General features: G+C 45.1%; 16 protein-coding genes, 3 non-coding genes and 1 pseudogene across 19 annotated transcripts; 9 read left to right on the top strand and 11 right to left on the bottom strand. All coding sequences in view use genetic code 6, as the record gives it.

Moving 5' to 3' along the window:
- Positions 1-670: 670 nt before the first annotated feature.
- SS50377_20441 (uncharacterized protein) lies at positions 671-1012 on the top strand (the record flags this gene model as incomplete). Its single annotated transcript, XM_067904383.1, has 1 exon — positions 671-1012. One exon carries the CDS (start codon positions 671-673, stop codon positions 1010-1012), a length of 342 nt encoding a protein of 113 aa, XP_067767865.1.
- A 24-nt stretch (positions 1013-1036) lies between these two features.
- On the top strand, positions 1037-1978 carry SS50377_20442 (Tubulin tyrosine ligase; annotated as a pseudogene).
- A 224-nt stretch (positions 1979-2202) lies between these two features.
- SS50377_20443 (uncharacterized protein) lies at positions 2203-2535 on the top strand (the record flags this gene model as incomplete). Its single annotated transcript, XM_067904384.1, has 1 exon — positions 2203-2535. The coding sequence occupies one exon, from the start codon at positions 2203-2205 to the stop codon at positions 2533-2535; it is 333 nt and encodes a 110-aa protein (XP_067767866.1).
- A 3-nt stretch (positions 2536-2538) lies between these two features.
- Positions 2539-2997, bottom strand: SS50377_20444 (Zinc finger domain-containing protein; the record flags this gene model as incomplete). Its single annotated transcript, XM_067904385.1, has 1 exon — positions 2539-2997. The coding sequence occupies one exon, from the start codon at positions 2995-2997 to the stop codon at positions 2539-2541; it is 459 nt and encodes a 152-aa protein (XP_067767867.1).
- A 274-nt stretch (positions 2998-3271) lies between these two features.
- SS50377_20445 (uncharacterized protein) lies at positions 3272-3538 on the bottom strand (the record flags this gene model as incomplete). The annotated part of the gene is made up of 1 exon (XM_067904386.1): positions 3272-3538. The coding sequence occupies one exon, from the start codon at positions 3536-3538 to the stop codon at positions 3272-3274; it is 267 nt and encodes an 88-aa protein (XP_067767868.1).
- A 26-nt stretch (positions 3539-3564) lies between these two features.
- On the bottom strand, positions 3565-4185 carry SS50377_20446 (uncharacterized protein; the record flags this gene model as incomplete). The annotated part of the gene is made up of 1 exon (XM_067904387.1): positions 3565-4185. One exon carries the CDS (start codon positions 4183-4185, stop codon positions 3565-3567), a length of 621 nt encoding a protein of 206 aa, XP_067767869.1.
- A 27-nt stretch (positions 4186-4212) lies between these two features.
- SS50377_20447 (uncharacterized protein) lies at positions 4213-4455 on the bottom strand (the record flags this gene model as incomplete). Its single annotated transcript, XM_067904388.1, has 1 exon — positions 4213-4455. The coding sequence occupies one exon, from the start codon at positions 4453-4455 to the stop codon at positions 4213-4215; it is 243 nt and encodes an 80-aa protein (XP_067767870.1).
- A 20-nt stretch (positions 4456-4475) lies between these two features.
- SS50377_20448 (uncharacterized protein) lies at positions 4476-5006 on the bottom strand (the record flags this gene model as incomplete). The annotated part of the gene is made up of 1 exon (XM_067904389.1): positions 4476-5006. The coding sequence occupies one exon, from the start codon at positions 5004-5006 to the stop codon at positions 4476-4478; it is 531 nt and encodes a 176-aa protein (XP_067767871.1).
- A 313-nt stretch (positions 5007-5319) lies between these two features.
- On the top strand, positions 5320-5727 carry SS50377_20449 (uncharacterized protein; the record flags this gene model as incomplete). The annotated part of the gene is made up of 1 exon (XM_067904390.1): positions 5320-5727. The coding sequence occupies one exon, from the start codon at positions 5320-5322 to the stop codon at positions 5725-5727; it is 408 nt and encodes a 135-aa protein (XP_067767872.1).
- A 20-nt stretch (positions 5728-5747) lies between these two features.
- Positions 5748-6413, bottom strand: SS50377_20450 (Hsp20/alpha crystallin family protein; the record flags this gene model as incomplete). The annotated part of the gene is made up of 1 exon (XM_067904391.1): positions 5748-6413. One exon carries the CDS (start codon positions 6411-6413, stop codon positions 5748-5750), a length of 666 nt encoding a protein of 221 aa, XP_067767873.1.
- Positions 6414-6973: 560 nt separating this feature from the next.
- Positions 6974-7047, top strand: SS50377_t20004. Its single transcript has one exon. It is a non-coding gene; the product is annotated as a tRNA-Ile (tRNA).
- An 862-nt stretch (positions 7048-7909) lies between these two features.
- On the top strand, positions 7910-8164 carry SS50377_20451 (uncharacterized protein; the record flags this gene model as incomplete). The annotated part of the gene is made up of 1 exon (XM_067904392.1): positions 7910-8164. The coding sequence occupies one exon, from the start codon at positions 7910-7912 to the stop codon at positions 8162-8164; it is 255 nt and encodes an 84-aa protein (XP_067767874.1).
- Positions 8165-8647: 483 nt separating this feature from the next.
- SS50377_t20012 lies at positions 8648-8720 on the bottom strand. The gene has a single exon. It is a non-coding gene; the product is annotated as a tRNA-Phe (tRNA).
- A 134-nt stretch (positions 8721-8854) lies between these two features.
- Positions 8855-9115, bottom strand: SS50377_20452 (uncharacterized protein; the record flags this gene model as incomplete). Its single annotated transcript, XM_067904393.1, has 1 exon — positions 8855-9115. The coding sequence occupies one exon, from the start codon at positions 9113-9115 to the stop codon at positions 8855-8857; it is 261 nt and encodes an 86-aa protein (XP_067767875.1).
- Positions 9116-9421: 306 nt separating this feature from the next.
- SS50377_20453 (Ribosomal protein S4) lies at positions 9422-10213 on the bottom strand (the record flags this gene model as incomplete). The annotated part of the gene is made up of 1 exon (XM_067904394.1): positions 9422-10213. One exon carries the CDS (start codon positions 10211-10213, stop codon positions 9422-9424), a length of 792 nt encoding a protein of 263 aa, XP_067767876.1.
- Positions 10214-10346: 133 nt separating this feature from the next.
- On the top strand, positions 10347-10790 carry SS50377_20454 (uncharacterized protein; the record flags this gene model as incomplete). Its single annotated transcript, XM_067904395.1, has 1 exon — positions 10347-10790. The coding sequence occupies one exon, from the start codon at positions 10347-10349 to the stop codon at positions 10788-10790; it is 444 nt and encodes a 147-aa protein (XP_067767877.1).
- Positions 10791-10848: 58 nt separating this feature from the next.
- Positions 10849-11991, top strand: SS50377_20455 (uncharacterized protein; the record flags this gene model as incomplete). Its single annotated transcript, XM_067904396.1, has 1 exon — positions 10849-11991. One exon carries the CDS (start codon positions 10849-10851, stop codon positions 11989-11991), a length of 1143 nt encoding a protein of 380 aa, XP_067767878.1.
- Positions 11992-12770: 779 nt separating this feature from the next.
- On the bottom strand, positions 12771-12844 carry SS50377_t20011. Its single transcript has one exon. It is a non-coding gene; the product is annotated as a tRNA-Ile (tRNA).
- A 560-nt stretch (positions 12845-13404) lies between these two features.
- Positions 13405-14070, top strand: SS50377_20456 (Hsp20/alpha crystallin family protein; the record flags this gene model as incomplete). The annotated part of the gene is made up of 1 exon (XM_067904397.1): positions 13405-14070. The coding sequence occupies one exon, from the start codon at positions 13405-13407 to the stop codon at positions 14068-14070; it is 666 nt and encodes a 221-aa protein (XP_067767879.1).
- Positions 14071-14491: 421 nt separating this feature from the next.
- Positions 14492-14881, bottom strand: SS50377_20457 (FOP dimerization domain-containing protein; the record flags this gene model as incomplete). The annotated part of the gene is made up of 1 exon (XM_067904398.1): positions 14492-14881. One exon carries the CDS (start codon positions 14879-14881, stop codon positions 14492-14494), a length of 390 nt encoding a protein of 129 aa, XP_067767880.1.
- Positions 14882-15012: the final 131 nt, after the last annotated feature.

Genomic DNA, 15012 nt, shown 5'->3' on the forward strand with positions numbered 1-15012 from the left:
TATTATTATTGTATAGTAATAATAAAGTTTATAAAATCGTTGAAATTATAAGTATTAATATAATATAGATATAATAATTATAATGAAAAATATTTAAAAATTATTAATTAGGTAAATTGGAAATGCGGAGGTGGGACGTTTTTGATAAAGAATTAACGTGGACAGTGAAAAGCGGTATTGCATGGTAGTTTATGTATACATTTATTTTCTATATGAAAATTATTTTTTCATATAGAAGATTTGGTCAAAATTTGTTTTTCAATATATACATATAGTGATGCTGTTAACCGTAAATATTTTAGTGGTTTAAATATTTCTATAAATAGTTTAGTACTGATGAAGGGTTCTATCTACTACTCAATATGCTAGTAAATGTAGTGACTGCTCATTTTTAATTTAAGTTTCGTTTCACTTTTTGACGAAATACATTAAAAGTTATAAGTTAGAATTAGAAAATTGGTAAAAACTAAATAGTATATTTTTTAAATCAAACTATCTCTTTATTAAATAGTTGATGTAAAAGCTGCCTAAAAGTTTCAACATTACAATAATTTTAAATTGATTATCCTGGGTTTACATGAGTATAGTATATATAATAGAATTTATTTGCAGGTTTTAATCAAACAAATTATGTATAATTAGTATTAAGCAAAGTGTTGAATTTTATAAAATGAGACCGTGTTAAAAATAGCTCAAAAAGAAACAGCTTTCTGTTACAATCCCACAAATCTAATTAAAATACCACAATAAAACAGATATCGATTTATTACATGAAAAGTAGCCAGATACAAGCAAATTTTTCTGTCTTAACCATAAACTGTGGAATTTTAATAAATTAGACACTTAGGACTTAGCAGAATTGATTGATATTGAAGATACAGATAAAATGATAAATAACAGTTATACTTTAAAGTGTAGCGTGGACCTATTGTTTTAAACAAATAATTAGTGCATGAATATTTTAAATGGATTACTAGAAGACAGTGACTGCTAAGCTAATAATATTGAGTGAATTTGTTTGTGCATTTATGTCTATATGATTTAAATAAATAATATCAACTAAGTGCTTTAAAATACATATCCTCTGAACGTGTACCCGCGACGTAACTTCGGGCTGTACGGCTTCGACATCATGTTCACGGAAGCGGGCGAGGCGCTGCTGGTGGAGATCAACAAGTCGCCCTCGAAGAACACGAAGACTGACCTGGACGTGGAGATCAAGTACCCGCTGATGGTGAACACGCTGAACCTGCTGGGCTACGCGCCCGCGTTCCACCAGTCAGGAATGGCAGCGGTGCCGGAGCGCTTCGCCACCGAGGACGAGGCCACGATCGCGCGCTTCGGCGGCCGGCTGAAGAGCGCGGACTGCCGGCAGTACCGCCCCTTCCGGCTGGAGAACGGGGAGCAGAAGCACAGCTTCAAGACCGGCGCGGACCTGCGCAGCTTCGGCACGGTCCCGGACCTCACGCGCTTCGAGCGCCGCGTGCTGTGGCAGCTGGTGGACGAGGGCGCGCGCCTGGGCCAGTTCCGGCGGTTGTTCCCGCGGGGCGAGGCGGCGGACCTGGAGCTGCTGGGCGGGGAGCGCCTGCTGAACCACCTGTGCTGCTGGTTCGTGGGGCAGGCGGACGGGCCGGAGCAGCTGCGGGCGGCGGGGCTGTGAGTGAGGGACTTTGGGCTGGGAAGAGGGATGGCGATGTCGGTAGGGGCGAGTGAGAGGTGACGTTTTCAGGGAGGCGGTCTGGGCAGGACCCTCACGACGTTAGGGGTCTCGGCTGGGCACCGGAGGTCCATGGCGGCGAGTGAGGGCCGGGCCGCAGATGGCAGCAGGGCGCCGCGGATACCGCAGCAAATAGATACTTGGAAATGTGCACTGCCTAATTACCCGGCAGCTGCGCCCGTTTCCGGAAACTGCAGGGTACTCAGCAGGACCGCTTTAGCAAGGCTTTGAACACGTCGGCACGCCGGAGCCTCAGCAACACACCTTGCGCACGCGAGGGAGTGGTGCGGCGAGATGGAAGTGGGGGCCGGGCATTATTATACGCTGCGCGCTAATCCCGAAAATGCGCGCCCTCCTGAGGACCTTCCGCACGCTCAAGCGCACGCTGCTGCACGGCAGGGCCGACGACGCGCGCCTGCCGGCCGCCGCACCCGCCGACAAGTGACAGAGGACAAGTGACCAAGGACTTCACTCCGCGCTCCAAAATGCGCAACCAGCTGGTGCCGCTGCCCGCGCTCCCGAGCAGGTCCCTGCTGGCCATGGTGGCCGACCTCGCGCCCTTCGTCGCCGCCCCGCCCCACTACGACCCCGCCGGCGCGCCCGGCTCCTCCGAGGACATCTTCGCGAGCGCCGATAACCTCGCCACGCTGCGCTCGCTCGAGCTGCAGGAGCGCATCGACGATAGCCTGCGCGCGATCCGCGACATGGCCACCACGCTCAAGGCCGCCTTCGACCGGCTCGAGTACCTGGACTTCTGCGTGCGGTACCTGCGGAGGTGGGTGCACCGCTGCGCCCACCAGGCCGCCGGGCCTCAGTGAGTCTCATTCCGTCTCACTCGTTCGCCGCGCGCAGGCCCGCTCGTGCGCCGCCGCGTCGCACTGGTACCGCACCAGGGCCCCGCATCGCGTGCACAGCCCGAACTCGGCAGCGCGCTCGGACCCCACCAGCGCGCCCGCGTGGAGCCGCTGCACGTGGCCGCGGAGGAAGCGCCAGTTGACTGCCTCGGGGCAGAAGGGGCAGGCGCCGCGGGTCTCATGCAGCCGCAGGTGGCGGCGCAGCGTGTGCGCGTCGTAGAACTGGCGCTCGCACACGCCGCAGGTCTCCCTGGGCCGGGCCTCGGCGTGGACCAGCTCGTGGCGGCGCAGGTTCGGCACACGGGCGAAGGCCTTGCCGCAGGTGGTGCAGGCGTGCGGCTGGGACTTGGAGTGGGTGCGCAGGTGCTCCTGCAGCTTGAAGCTGTTGGCCACCTCGCGGCCGCACACGCCGCACGTCACCGGCATTCAGTGGAAGGGCCGCACACGCCCAGCACCAGGCGCTGCAGGGCCTCGAGCGCCGCGTCCAGACCGCCCGTGAGGCCGGGGAGCGCCGCGCCCTCGAACTCGGCGAGGGAGACGCGGGGGCAGGCCCGTAGGGGCGGCAGGGGCTGCGGTGGGGATCGCAGGGAGAAGGACTTGCGCTGAAGCAGCATTTATGGGCGGACGAGAATGGGCCGAATACTGAGTATACTCTCACTCCAAACATTGGTGCGTGAACCTGTACCGGTGAAACCGTGCGTCAGCGCTCGTCCTGCTTGCGGTCCAGGAACCACGCGTACAGCAGCGCCCGCGGCCAGCCGGCCCCAGAGTCCACTTCCTCGTCCGTGGTAGGCTCAGTGGCCGCCAGTGCGGGCAGGGCGCAGTCGTCGCTGACCTCCGTGTGGGGGAAGATGCGCGAGCGCAGGCCCGGGCCCCTGGCGCGCTTGCGTAGGCGCGGCACCCGCTCGCTGGCGGAGCGGGAGGAGGAACTGGGGGCGCTGGAGGGCTCCGAGGGCGTGCTGTCCATTGTGGAGCGGAGTGGGACTGCAAGGCTCACTTCGTGTGGCGCACCACGTGCTCGCCGGTGATCCCGCCGCCGCTGCGGACGATCTTGTGCCTGCGCACGCCCCGGCGGTCGCTGAAGCTCTTGGCGATCTTGAGGATGTGGCGCTGCTGCTTCCGCACCGAGACCTCGCCCGCGTCCTTGTAGCGGTCCGTCTCCAGCACGATGTGCTTCCCGCTGCGGATCTGGCCCACGGCGCCCATCGCGCGCAGCTCCTCCTCCCGCGCGAGCCGCTGGCTACGCTCCCCCTTGCGCGCGGCCGACAGCTCCTTGAGGTTCACGTGCGTGCCGCGGACCTGCGCGCCCTTCTTGATGAGGTAGGCCGTCTCCTGCAGGCGCTGGTACTCGCGCTCCTGCGGCGTCAGCACCAGCCCGTTGTCCCGCAGCAGCTCGCGCGTCAGCTGGTCGATGGTGTAGGCCTCCACGCGCTTCGTGATCTGCGCCTTCAGCTGCGCCGGGTCGACCGTCCGCGGCCCCCTGGTGCGTGCGCCCCCCTGCGGCACCGCCAGGGCCTCCGCTGAGGGCGGGACGTACGTGACCGGGGCGAAGCGCGTCTGCTGGGAGGCGCTGAAGAAGTCGCGGGCGGCCTGCGCGTCGACGAACTGCTCCATTTCGGAGCGGAGTGCAATTGGGAAGGGTCACATCTTGGCCACGAGCTGCTCCAGCAGCCAGATGTAGCGGTTGGCGCGCGTGAGGATCAGGTCGAGCTGGTCGCGGGCACGCTCCTCCATGTCGCGGGCGATGATGATAAGGTTCTTCACCTCGTTGTTCTTGAGCTTGATGGCGCGCGCGATCTGCACGCACTTCTTGCGGTCGCGGTCGTCCTCGGAGTCCGAGTGCACGTGGAGCAGCTGGTGCTGCACGGTGTACCGCGGCGGCATCTTGGAGCGGAGGGGCAAAATCAGAAGGGGAGCTCGGGCCGCGCGGTAGCCCGGATCCGCGCCACGAGGTCGTCCGAGTCCTCGGGGTCTGCGGGCTCCGCGAAGGCCCAGCCCTGGAGCAGCTGCGCCACGGCGTCGTTCTCGAGCCGGTACGGCAGCTTGCGGCGGGCCTCGTCCTGGCGCTTCAGGAAGGCGAGCGTCTACGGGTTCACGAGCACGGGCCTGCGGGGGCGGCGGGCCTGGGGCGAGGTCTGGGTGTGCATTCGGAGTGCGCCTCGCTTGCGCGAATATAAAGCAAAATTCGGAGCGGTCAGTCCACGAAACGACACGCGTCCGCCCGCTCCAGGTCCAGCAGGTAGCTAAGCTGGTAGTTCACCCCATGATAGTTTGTAGATAAACTGATACGACCAAATTTATTTAAGTTTATATGAGCATACATTGAGACGAATGACATGATCAGTGTACTTGATTAGTGCATGAAATTTAATGTATTCTTATTCTCTTTTTATACGATAGCAGGAAGTATTTATTACTTAATCAATTTCGTACATTTTGTTTAAGCTGATTATATTTTTACTTAAGGCTGCTATAATATTTGCTATACACTAACTTATATCAAAATGGGACTGCTATTGAGAATAAAGTCATCATTTGCATCTAGAAATTCAGTAACATCTAATTCCATTTGATAAAAAATAATAGCCTTAAAATTATATTTAAACGTGTTCTCAGCTTAATTTTTGTAAATATGTAGTTGCTCATTTTATGACTATCTGGTAGATTACTTAATTTTTTCAGTCAATTTAAATTAGTGTTAAATAATATATTTATTATACATAAATATAATCATTATACAATAAAAATATGAACCAGCACAACCTGCCATTATTGTAGCTGATTGATAGCATATCACCGCTAAGCTCGCCTAAATAATCAATATCTCCCAGAATGGAAGTATTCAGCATGAAGCTCAAAATGTCTCCCAGGTTAGAGGAGGAGCCCAATTTGGCCCACGCGAAGCTACCCTTCGAGTTCATCGAGGAAGCGAGGCCGTAATCGATTTTAGCCAATTTTTACCAGCAGTAGGAGAAGCGAAGTATGCTTGTTCGGTAGGCTGCTCCCTTCTGCCCTGGAAAGATCATATCAGCCCGTAAGCAGAAGGTCTACCAGGCCGAAAAGGCGTTCGTGGTGAGCAAGTTCCCGGAAGTGACGCAAAGGCATGTGACGGCGTTAGATCTGGAGCACTTGGTGCGCTTCGCCGGGGCGCAATGATGGCGTGAGTTGTAGCATTTTCACTCGACCTACACGAGGAACACATCCTCCCTGGGGTCCTCCGGAACCGCTAAGCGCACCGTGAGACATCCGTCCGCGAACGCTGCGCGAATGCTGCTCCGGTCCGCGAACTCAGGGAGCTGGAAGCGGTGAACGCGGCCGTCCGCGGTTACCTCCAGGGTTCCCTAAGCATCTGCGCGCACGCGCGTTGCGGCCCGGGAGGAGGCTGGTACGGTGGCGCAGTACTCATCCCCAGAGCGGCGGAGCGTCTGTTGGCTCGCCGCGTCACAGGCCCTCATCTGGCTCCCTGTGGCCTTGTTCTGGGAATCGTACGTCTTAAACGCCGCGCCGGGCGTCAGTGCCTCCGTTCCGTTTTAGATCGTGCCCTGGTCGAAGCGGTTGGGCTGGGATGGAAGCGCAGTGAAGAGGTGCTGGAGAGCCTCCTCGCGCTGGGCCATGCGGCGGGCCTTCTCCTCGCGTTCCCTCTGAGCCCTATGCTGTTCGTAGGCCCGCGCGGATTGCTGCTCCTGTCTGCGCAGGTGCTCCTCTTGCTGTCTCTAGTACAGTTCTTGCTGGGCCTGCTTGCCTCTGTGGGCCTCAGCCCGGCGCTGGCGGGCCTACTGCTGCTCAATGGCGTATTGGTAGTCATAAGAGTCGTCGTAGTTGTTGCCGAAGAGTCCGAACATTAATGAGGAGCTCGGAATTGATTCCCGTCCGCAAAATTTACTCGGATCAATTCGGTGGGATTTGGTCGGAATTGCAGCCAGGAGCAACCTCGTGTTGGCAATAACCTGTCGGATGCGTCACCATTGCCTCCGGACCAGGACCATGTGTCTGCCGCTATCTGCTACCCCAGCATGTGGTTTCAGTCCGAACCTGCCAATTTATATATAATATCAGGTTGCACTGTATATGATTTCTGGTTGGGTGCAGCTCATCTAGATGCGGGCAGAACGTCAGTACTTCCTTGCTGCCAACATTCAATGTGAGAGAGCAGCGTTAGGAACGTGTTGAACATCCTTTATATCTCTACGGTCTGAGTTACAAGACCAGAAAGCCCCAGAGATGTCCCGGCTGGCACTCCTGCTGGTATGGGCGGACAAGATTCAACCCCATCAGATATATATGCAGCCAACAACAGTTCAGCTGGGGCTATGGTCATGGATGGACCTACTCTGTCGTCTAGTGGCTGTGGAGATACGTTCGATTGTACTAATGCATAGCCTAAATCAGTTTCATTTAGCAAGCTCTTGTAGCGCAGTTGGTTAGCGCGTTGGTCTTATGTACCGAAGGTCGTGGGTTCAATCCCCATCTGGAGCAAGCTTTTTAAAATGCAGCCTCGCTACTCCGAGTCAGCCCAGTTCGGTCAAGCGCCCTTCCGGCCCAGACTTCCCCTGCCACTGCCCACGTTCTTTGAGGCCCAGACCCTGTTGCGGTCCCTCGCCCAACGCGATGCCGGGTATCAGGCTTTCCTCGGCGTGCACCCCTTCGCGCCCTGCCGCCACGCGGGTACAGCTCTAGGTGTACCGATATTCTGCCCCTGCTGCCGGAACATAGTACTCGTCGGGTTCCAGTGAGACTGCCTAGGAGCGAAGGCAGGTGGATCGCTTGAGCGCTACCGAACACGTATCGCCGCACCTGGCTGGGATGATTCAAATAAACATTATATCAGGATTGTCCAAATAGTTTAAGTATTTCAGTAGAGAATTTGTAACTAGGTCTGTTAAAATTTTCGTTACTTATTGTATACTATTCATTAAATAGTCAATGGATGTATATTAATTATTGTTGATATCAATACTGAGCTTACTTAAAATAAATCAATAAAAATATTCCGAATATAATGAAAATTATAGTATTAATAAGTTTAACTTCAATTTTTATAACATCTGTTTTCTAAGTTTATGAAAATTATTTATAGATATTTGCTGTTCGACTTTGCATTTAAAGTATAAATATAACAATTAAACTATATATATCATGCTTAGAAAATGTAGATCAAACTGTAGATGACAAATTTTATTTTTGAATACTTTTCTCTTAAATAATATCTTCAATATATAATTAAAATACTTGGTAGCTTTACATGTAGTAGATTGAAAGTACTAGATATATTTGCATAATTTTACTAAGTATATCATAATAATAGTAGTATAATATATAAATTATTAACATTGCAGAAATGAAAAATAAGTTCTTTACATTATAAGAAGAAAACGAGCCTGTTAGATAAGATAAAATTCAATTAAAAATCAAGCCAATTATATAATGCATCAGTTAGAATTCTTCAGTGTCAATAGTAGATATATAACATTTATCAGCATTTTCAAACTTATCTTAGAGTAATTCCTCATCAGATATTAAGTGGCATGAGTCAGAGTAATTAGAGGTAGACGAATTTGATATAATAAGACTATTTAGCAGTAGCACGGAGTGAGTTTAAATCAATCACATAGAATATTTAGTCTATCGCTTATACTCTTTAAAAACTGATCAGTTTCATCATATAAGTCTTCATATCTATATAATACTTCTGAACGTTCTTTAATAGATTATTAAAGATTTTATGATCTAATCTACTAGACTTCAAGCTGACTAAAAGTTTTATTTAGTAGTTATTTTAAAAAATAAATCTTATTAGATGGTTTCTTAATGATATAATTAAAATCAGCATTTTATTAATCCATAATTTTTATCTACACCCTTAAATGTTGTATTTAAGTAAGGAGGTCGCCTTTCTATTTTAATAGCATCGATTAATAAAAGTCCATTTTCTAAAAAAAATTAAGAATGCTTTATCAATATATACTTTTTATAAGTAGTATTATCTGGTCAATATAAACATAAATTTGCATTATATTTTTATTTATGCCCATTCTATTTATATTTGTGAATTTTAATTATAAAGTTGAATATAAAATACCTGTTCTAGGAATCGAACCAAGGACCGACAGAACTTCAGTCTGACGCTCTACCATCTGAGCTAAACAGGCATATAAATTATATATAATAAATTAAGTACACACATTACTAAATATAATTGAATATATACATGTACTCTATAAACTCATATTAATATTTTCTCGTGATTATATACTGGGTTTAGAAAATGATATTTATATAAAAGTCACACACTATTATCAAGAGAATCAATAATTTAATAAATATAATTGGACTATGACAATATTTCGCTTACTGAAGCTTCACCTCCCTCATCAATATCAGAGCTTGCCATTGAAAATGTTCTCTTTATCATAATTTACCTCTATGTATATTACTCCATAGAATTATTACTATTAATAGAGTAATCCTCATAGTTTATCTTAATTGATGATATTGAGACTAATTTACTAGCTAAAATTTATCCATTTGAAAAACAAGATCCCATTATTAAATAAAAATTAAATAAAGATATATTATATAATATTAAACTATAGTAAGCTGAGAATTGAAATTTTTTAATAGAATATTTTAAGATGTTATTACTACGTGAAACACATATATTATTATAATTCAATTGATTATATAGTTATAAAATAAATATTGAATAATATAACGGCAAGAACATTGATATAGCTAGAATTAAACATAATGGACATCCGTCCGTGAGCTTAAGACTTTCCAAAAATAAATTACTTTTGGAACGCTACAACAACTGGAGTCCGCCATGAAACACGATATTAATCATAATTAATCAGTTCATACGCTTCTCAACAGCCTGTATACGCATCTAACGGCTCTCAACCTTAGTAGGTCTGACACCCTTTTCAGTAGGTACTGAGACTACAGAAGAGTTCTTGCCGATAACAAAAACGTTTTCCATACGAGTAAGGAACTTCTGACCCTTGACATCAATTAAATGAACCATGGAATAAGTACCAGCGTTTTCAATAATCTGAGTTATCTTACCCATACGACCAGCAGCAGAACCGCCAGTAATACAAGCAGTCATATCAGAAGCAAAGGCGAAGTGCTCAGCAATACTACCAGTGGCAAGATCTATTTTGATAGTATCGTTAACTTTGATCTTGGAATCGGCAAAACGAATAGTACGGCCGTCATTGGTACCGATGAAGGGAATACCATGCTTACCAGTTTAAACGGATTTAACACGGCAAAGTTTGAACTTAGCTTCATCAGCTTTGATGGGTACTAAAGTGAATCTACCAAGGATATCATACATGATACGATACTGAGCTTTGAGCTTACCGATTTCGATAACGTCCATGAAACCAGCAGGGTAACCGACATCAGTACGAACCTTACCATCAACCTTGATAGAACGAGAGTTAAGGATGATTTCAGCTTCACGACGATCACGAGCAAGGTGAAGTCTGTTACGGAGGACAAGAAGAAGAGGGAGACATTCCTGGAGCTTATGAGGTCCAGCAGAAGGTCTGGGAGCCCAGATACCACCAAGCTTAGCTAATTACCAATGGGTAGGTGCCGATAATCTCTTTAAATGCTTACGAGGACCGCCAGCCATTTTCCAAAGGAGTGGAGATTATAAAATAATATGAACGATAGAATATGAATATTTTACAGTAATCAACGTAAATATTTTTTGAGTTATTTATACTTAACTTAGAGAAATATTATAGTACGAATCCAATTAAAAAATGTCTGAGATTTCCTTCGCCAGGGCTACTTCAGAACTAAAATTCGAAACCTCTGGATCCGACCTACCCGCCGAGTTTAAGACTATAGCAAAAGTCAAAATCGCGAAGCCGCAACCAGTATCATACCTTTCGCTAATTCGAAGCTCCCGCACAGTTATTTAAGTATTTTATGGTCAGGTAAAAGTAGTAAAAGCGACATTTTTTCGATAGAAATTCTTCATTTTTGACATCAAATTCTCTTTAAATAGTCTGACAGCGGTTTTAACTATTTCCAAAAGACGAAAAGATTGTGACGAGATTGCTGAGCAGCTGAATTTATTTAAACCAAAATTACTGCTTGGAGAGTAAAAATCAGCTAATTCTATACAACAGTGGCTTGGTAATATGCTAAATAATCAAGAACTACGTGAGAACATTCGATTTGTCTAGTGGCTGAGTAATTGAAGTGAGTGAAAAAGTATATTATATACTTGCATTGTATTAAAGTATCAGAGCTTAAAAAATGGGAAAGGAGTTGGTGTTATTATATGGGCTCTGTAAGGAACTTAAAGTTATTTTTAATGTTGATTTAAACGAAAATATAGAAAATTCAGTAAATTATATTCTTAAATCTGTCAGCTTACAGTAATAAAAGATTACTATTTTTGAGTAGAATCTAAAAAAATTAGACTCGGTAAATTAAGGAGAAGAAGTAAACTTCCAGAAAAGATGTGATATTTTGGAGTTAAAACTTGCACTACTATCCCCTTAGATTGAACTTCAGCTTTCAGAGGAGCGTATCAGTTATCTGAAGATGGAAAATATAATGCTTAAAGATTAGCTAGCATCTAAAAACTAATATTTAATAGATATTAAAAATGAGATTAAACAAATTAACACCGATATAAATGCAATAAGAGGATACGCCTAAGATATAAATATTCCAGATAATTTATAAATCTTGACGCATACAATTTAGACTAAAATTTCTAAATAAGAATAATTCGTTTAATGCAATTTAGGATAGTATTATTATGGAAAGTATATAAAAACTATATAAAATAATGAATTTACAGTTAAATCGATCTAAAATGATATTGAATAATTATAGTAATCTGTTACAAAGATTACAATTCCAGATCTATCATAAAGCTTTATTTATATAGAAACAGAAGTAGAAAAGATTGTCTCTAACTATTTACTTCTAACACAGAATAATAAGGTTCTTAAAAATTAATTGCTTGATCTTAATTTGAAATTATTTTCTGTTACAGAAAATATAAATAGTCTAAAATATGATCTGCAAAAGTAGTAAAAATAATATTAAAAAGTTTTAAATTCGAATAAATAGTTGGAAGTAATTTTGAGTTTGAAAAATGAAGAAATTGAGCTTTTATTACTCAAACCTGTGCAGGATTTTGCTTAAAAAGCAAAAAATTACTCCAGTGATATAAAACTTAGAACTAAACCGGATTTATTATTAAATATTTTGTCAAATGTTATATTAGGAAGCTTAAAGCCCGTTCCCTTAAATTTTATTAAATTAGTAAAAAGCACAAGAGAACTTTATCTAGGATCATTAGATGAGTAAGTTTCATAGGAGTTGCGATTATCAATGCTTTGCGATATGAAGGATTCGTTAAATAGGATGTTAAAGGTACAATGAAATACTAAGATTAACTTATTATTTATTAATACGTAGGCATCAAATAATAATTATCTGTGAATAATTACTATAGTCCTAGTTTAGATCTAGATAGTGATTATCTTATGAAATTTGAACGTAATGAAACTGTTTTAATAAATTATTTCTAATATGTAATTGAAAATGGTTAAAATATTTTTCTGTTAATTCTTTTAACTCGTGTATTCATTATCAATATATTTGCACAAGTAACTAATTAGATATATATGAGTAATACTTAGAACATAAATAGATAAAATTTAATACCTTTTATAAGATTACCCTATTATATACACTATTTAACATCAATATGAAACTAGTAGTCATATTATTGTCATACAAATACATTAAAAGTTCAGTCAAATTATCATATCTACTAATACAGATCAATATATAAAAGGACCAGTACAATAAGTATCACTATATCAAATCATCCCAGCCAGGTGCGGCGATACGTGTTCGGTAGCGCTCAAGCGATCCACCTGCCTTCGCTCCTAGGCAGTCTCACTGGAACCCGACGAGTACTATGTTCCGGCAGCAGGGGCAGAATATCGGTACACCTAGAGCTGTACCCGCGTGGCGGCAGGGCGCGAAGGGGTGCACGCCGAGGAAAGCCTGATACCCGGCATCGCGTTGGGCGAGGGACCGCAACAGGGTCTGGGCCTCAAAGAACGTGGGCAGTGGCAGGGGAAGTCTGGGCCGGAAGGGCGCTTGACCGAACTGGGCTGACTCGGAGTAGCGAGGCTGCATTTTAAAAAGCTTGCTCCAGATGGGGATTGAACCCACGACCTTCGGTACATAAGACCAACGCGCTAACCAACTGCGCTACAAGAGCTTGCTAAATGAAACTGATTTAGGCTATGCATTAGTACAATCGAACGTATCTCCACAGCCACTAGACGACAGAGTAGGTCCATCCATGACCATAGCCCCAGCTGAACTGTTGTTGGCTGCATATATATCTGATGGGGTTGAATCTTGTCCGCCCATACCAGCAGGAGTGCCAGCCGGGACATCTCTGGGGCTTTCTGGTCTTGTAACTCAGACCGTAGAGATATAAAGGATGTTCAACACGTTCCTAACGCTGCTCTCTCACATTGAATGTTGGCAGCAAGGAAGTACTGACGTTCTGCCCGCATCTAGATGAGCTGCACCCAACCAGAAATCATATACAGTGCAACCTGATATTATATATAAATTGGCAGGTTCGGACTGAAACCACATGCTGGGGTAGCAGATAGCGGCAGACACATGGTCCTGGTCCGGAGGCAATGGTGACGCATCCGACAGGTTATTGCCAACACGAGGTTGCTCCTGGCTGCAATTCCGACCAAATCCCACCGAATTGATCCGAGTAAATTTTGCGGACGGGAATCAATTCCGAGCTCCTCATTAATGTTCGGACTCTTCGGCAACAACTACGACGACTCTTATGACTACCAATACGCCATTGAGCAGCAGTAGGCCCGCCAGCGCCGGGCTGAGGCCCACAGAGGCAAGCAGGCCCAGCAAGAACTGTACTAGAGACAGCAAGAGGAGCACCTGCGCAGACAGGAGCAGCAATCCGCGCGGGCCTACGAACAGCATAGGGCTCAGAGGGAACGCGAGGAGAAGGCCCGCCGCATGGCCCAGCGCGAGGAGGCTCTCCAGCACCTCTTCACTGCGCTTCCATCCCAGCCCAACCGCTTCGACCAGGGCACGATCTAAAACGGAACGGAGGCACTGACGCCCGGCGCGGCGTTTAAGACGTACGATTCCCAGAACAAGGCCACAGGGAGCCAGATGAGGGCCTGTGACGCGGCGAGCCAACAGACGCTCCGCCGCTCTGGGGATGAGTACTGCGCCACCGTACCAGCCTCCTCCCGGGCCGCAACGCGCGTGCGCGCAGATGCTTAGGGAACCCTGGAGGTAACCGCGGACGGCCGCGTTCACCGCTTCCAGCTCCCTGAGTTCGCGGACCGGAGCAGCATTCGCGCAGCGTTCGCGGACGGATGTCTCACGGTGCGCTTAGCGGTTCCGGAGGACCCCAGGGAGGATGTGTTCCTCGTGTAGGTCGAGTGAAAATGCTACAACTCACGCCGTCATTGCGCCCCGGTGAAGCGCACTAGGAACTATTCTTTATAGCTTTTTATTATGGATAACTTAATGACTGTTTTAAATTCTGAGAATAGTGTCGGAAAATACAATTTTAAAACAGAATCATAGATATTATAAATATATATGAATATATATTTAAAAGAGACTAGAACAGAGATCAAAGAAATTTGTCAAAATTAGATAATTAGTGAAAATAACCTAATGTTATCAAACATAAATAATTACATTTAAATCTTATTTGAATCGTAATCTTACTATGATAATGAAATAGTATATACGTAATTAAATTAATTGGGTCCATTTTTGAATTTTTTATAAACTTATATAAATTTAATAACAGGATTCTTTTTAAATCCTATAATTAAAATTCAAAAGAAATATCCATTCATTCATCTTCTTATTCTTCCTCTATTACTGCTTCAACTTTACCAAACTATTAACAACAATTATACATTGCGTGAAGGACACTAGTATCCTCACCAACGATTTCACTATTAAGTCCAACATGTTAAATTAAAAAATCTCTTCTAAGTGACAGCTATGTAGTGCCAGCTTCACTCTCAAGTGCTGATGCTGTTGCGTTTAAACCTACATATCTGAAAAACTCTCCTATAACTTCCAACAATAGCTAATGCTCAGACTCAAAGGCTGGTGGTGGAATGGTACGATTTTCGGATAAAATTTACTCAGTAGATGCACGTACGGCAGCTTTTAATTACGAAAAAGTGTTTTCCTGCTTCATCTTTTTAACAACAAGATCACGTATTTCATCCATTTCCTATAATTTGGAAGGAAATTATTATATTCATATAGCCATATAAGATTAGTAATATTATAGCTACTGTTACTTGCTCGTAGCAACAATAATGTGATCATAATACATCAACATACTGTAAATCGAAACTA

Source organism: Spironucleus salmonicida, chromosome 1 (genome assembly GCF_000497125.1).
Source record: "Spironucleus salmonicida strain ATCC 50377 chromosome 1, whole genome shotgun sequence".
NCBI classification, from domain to species: Eukaryota; Fornicata; order Diplomonadida; family Hexamitidae; genus Spironucleus; species Spironucleus salmonicida.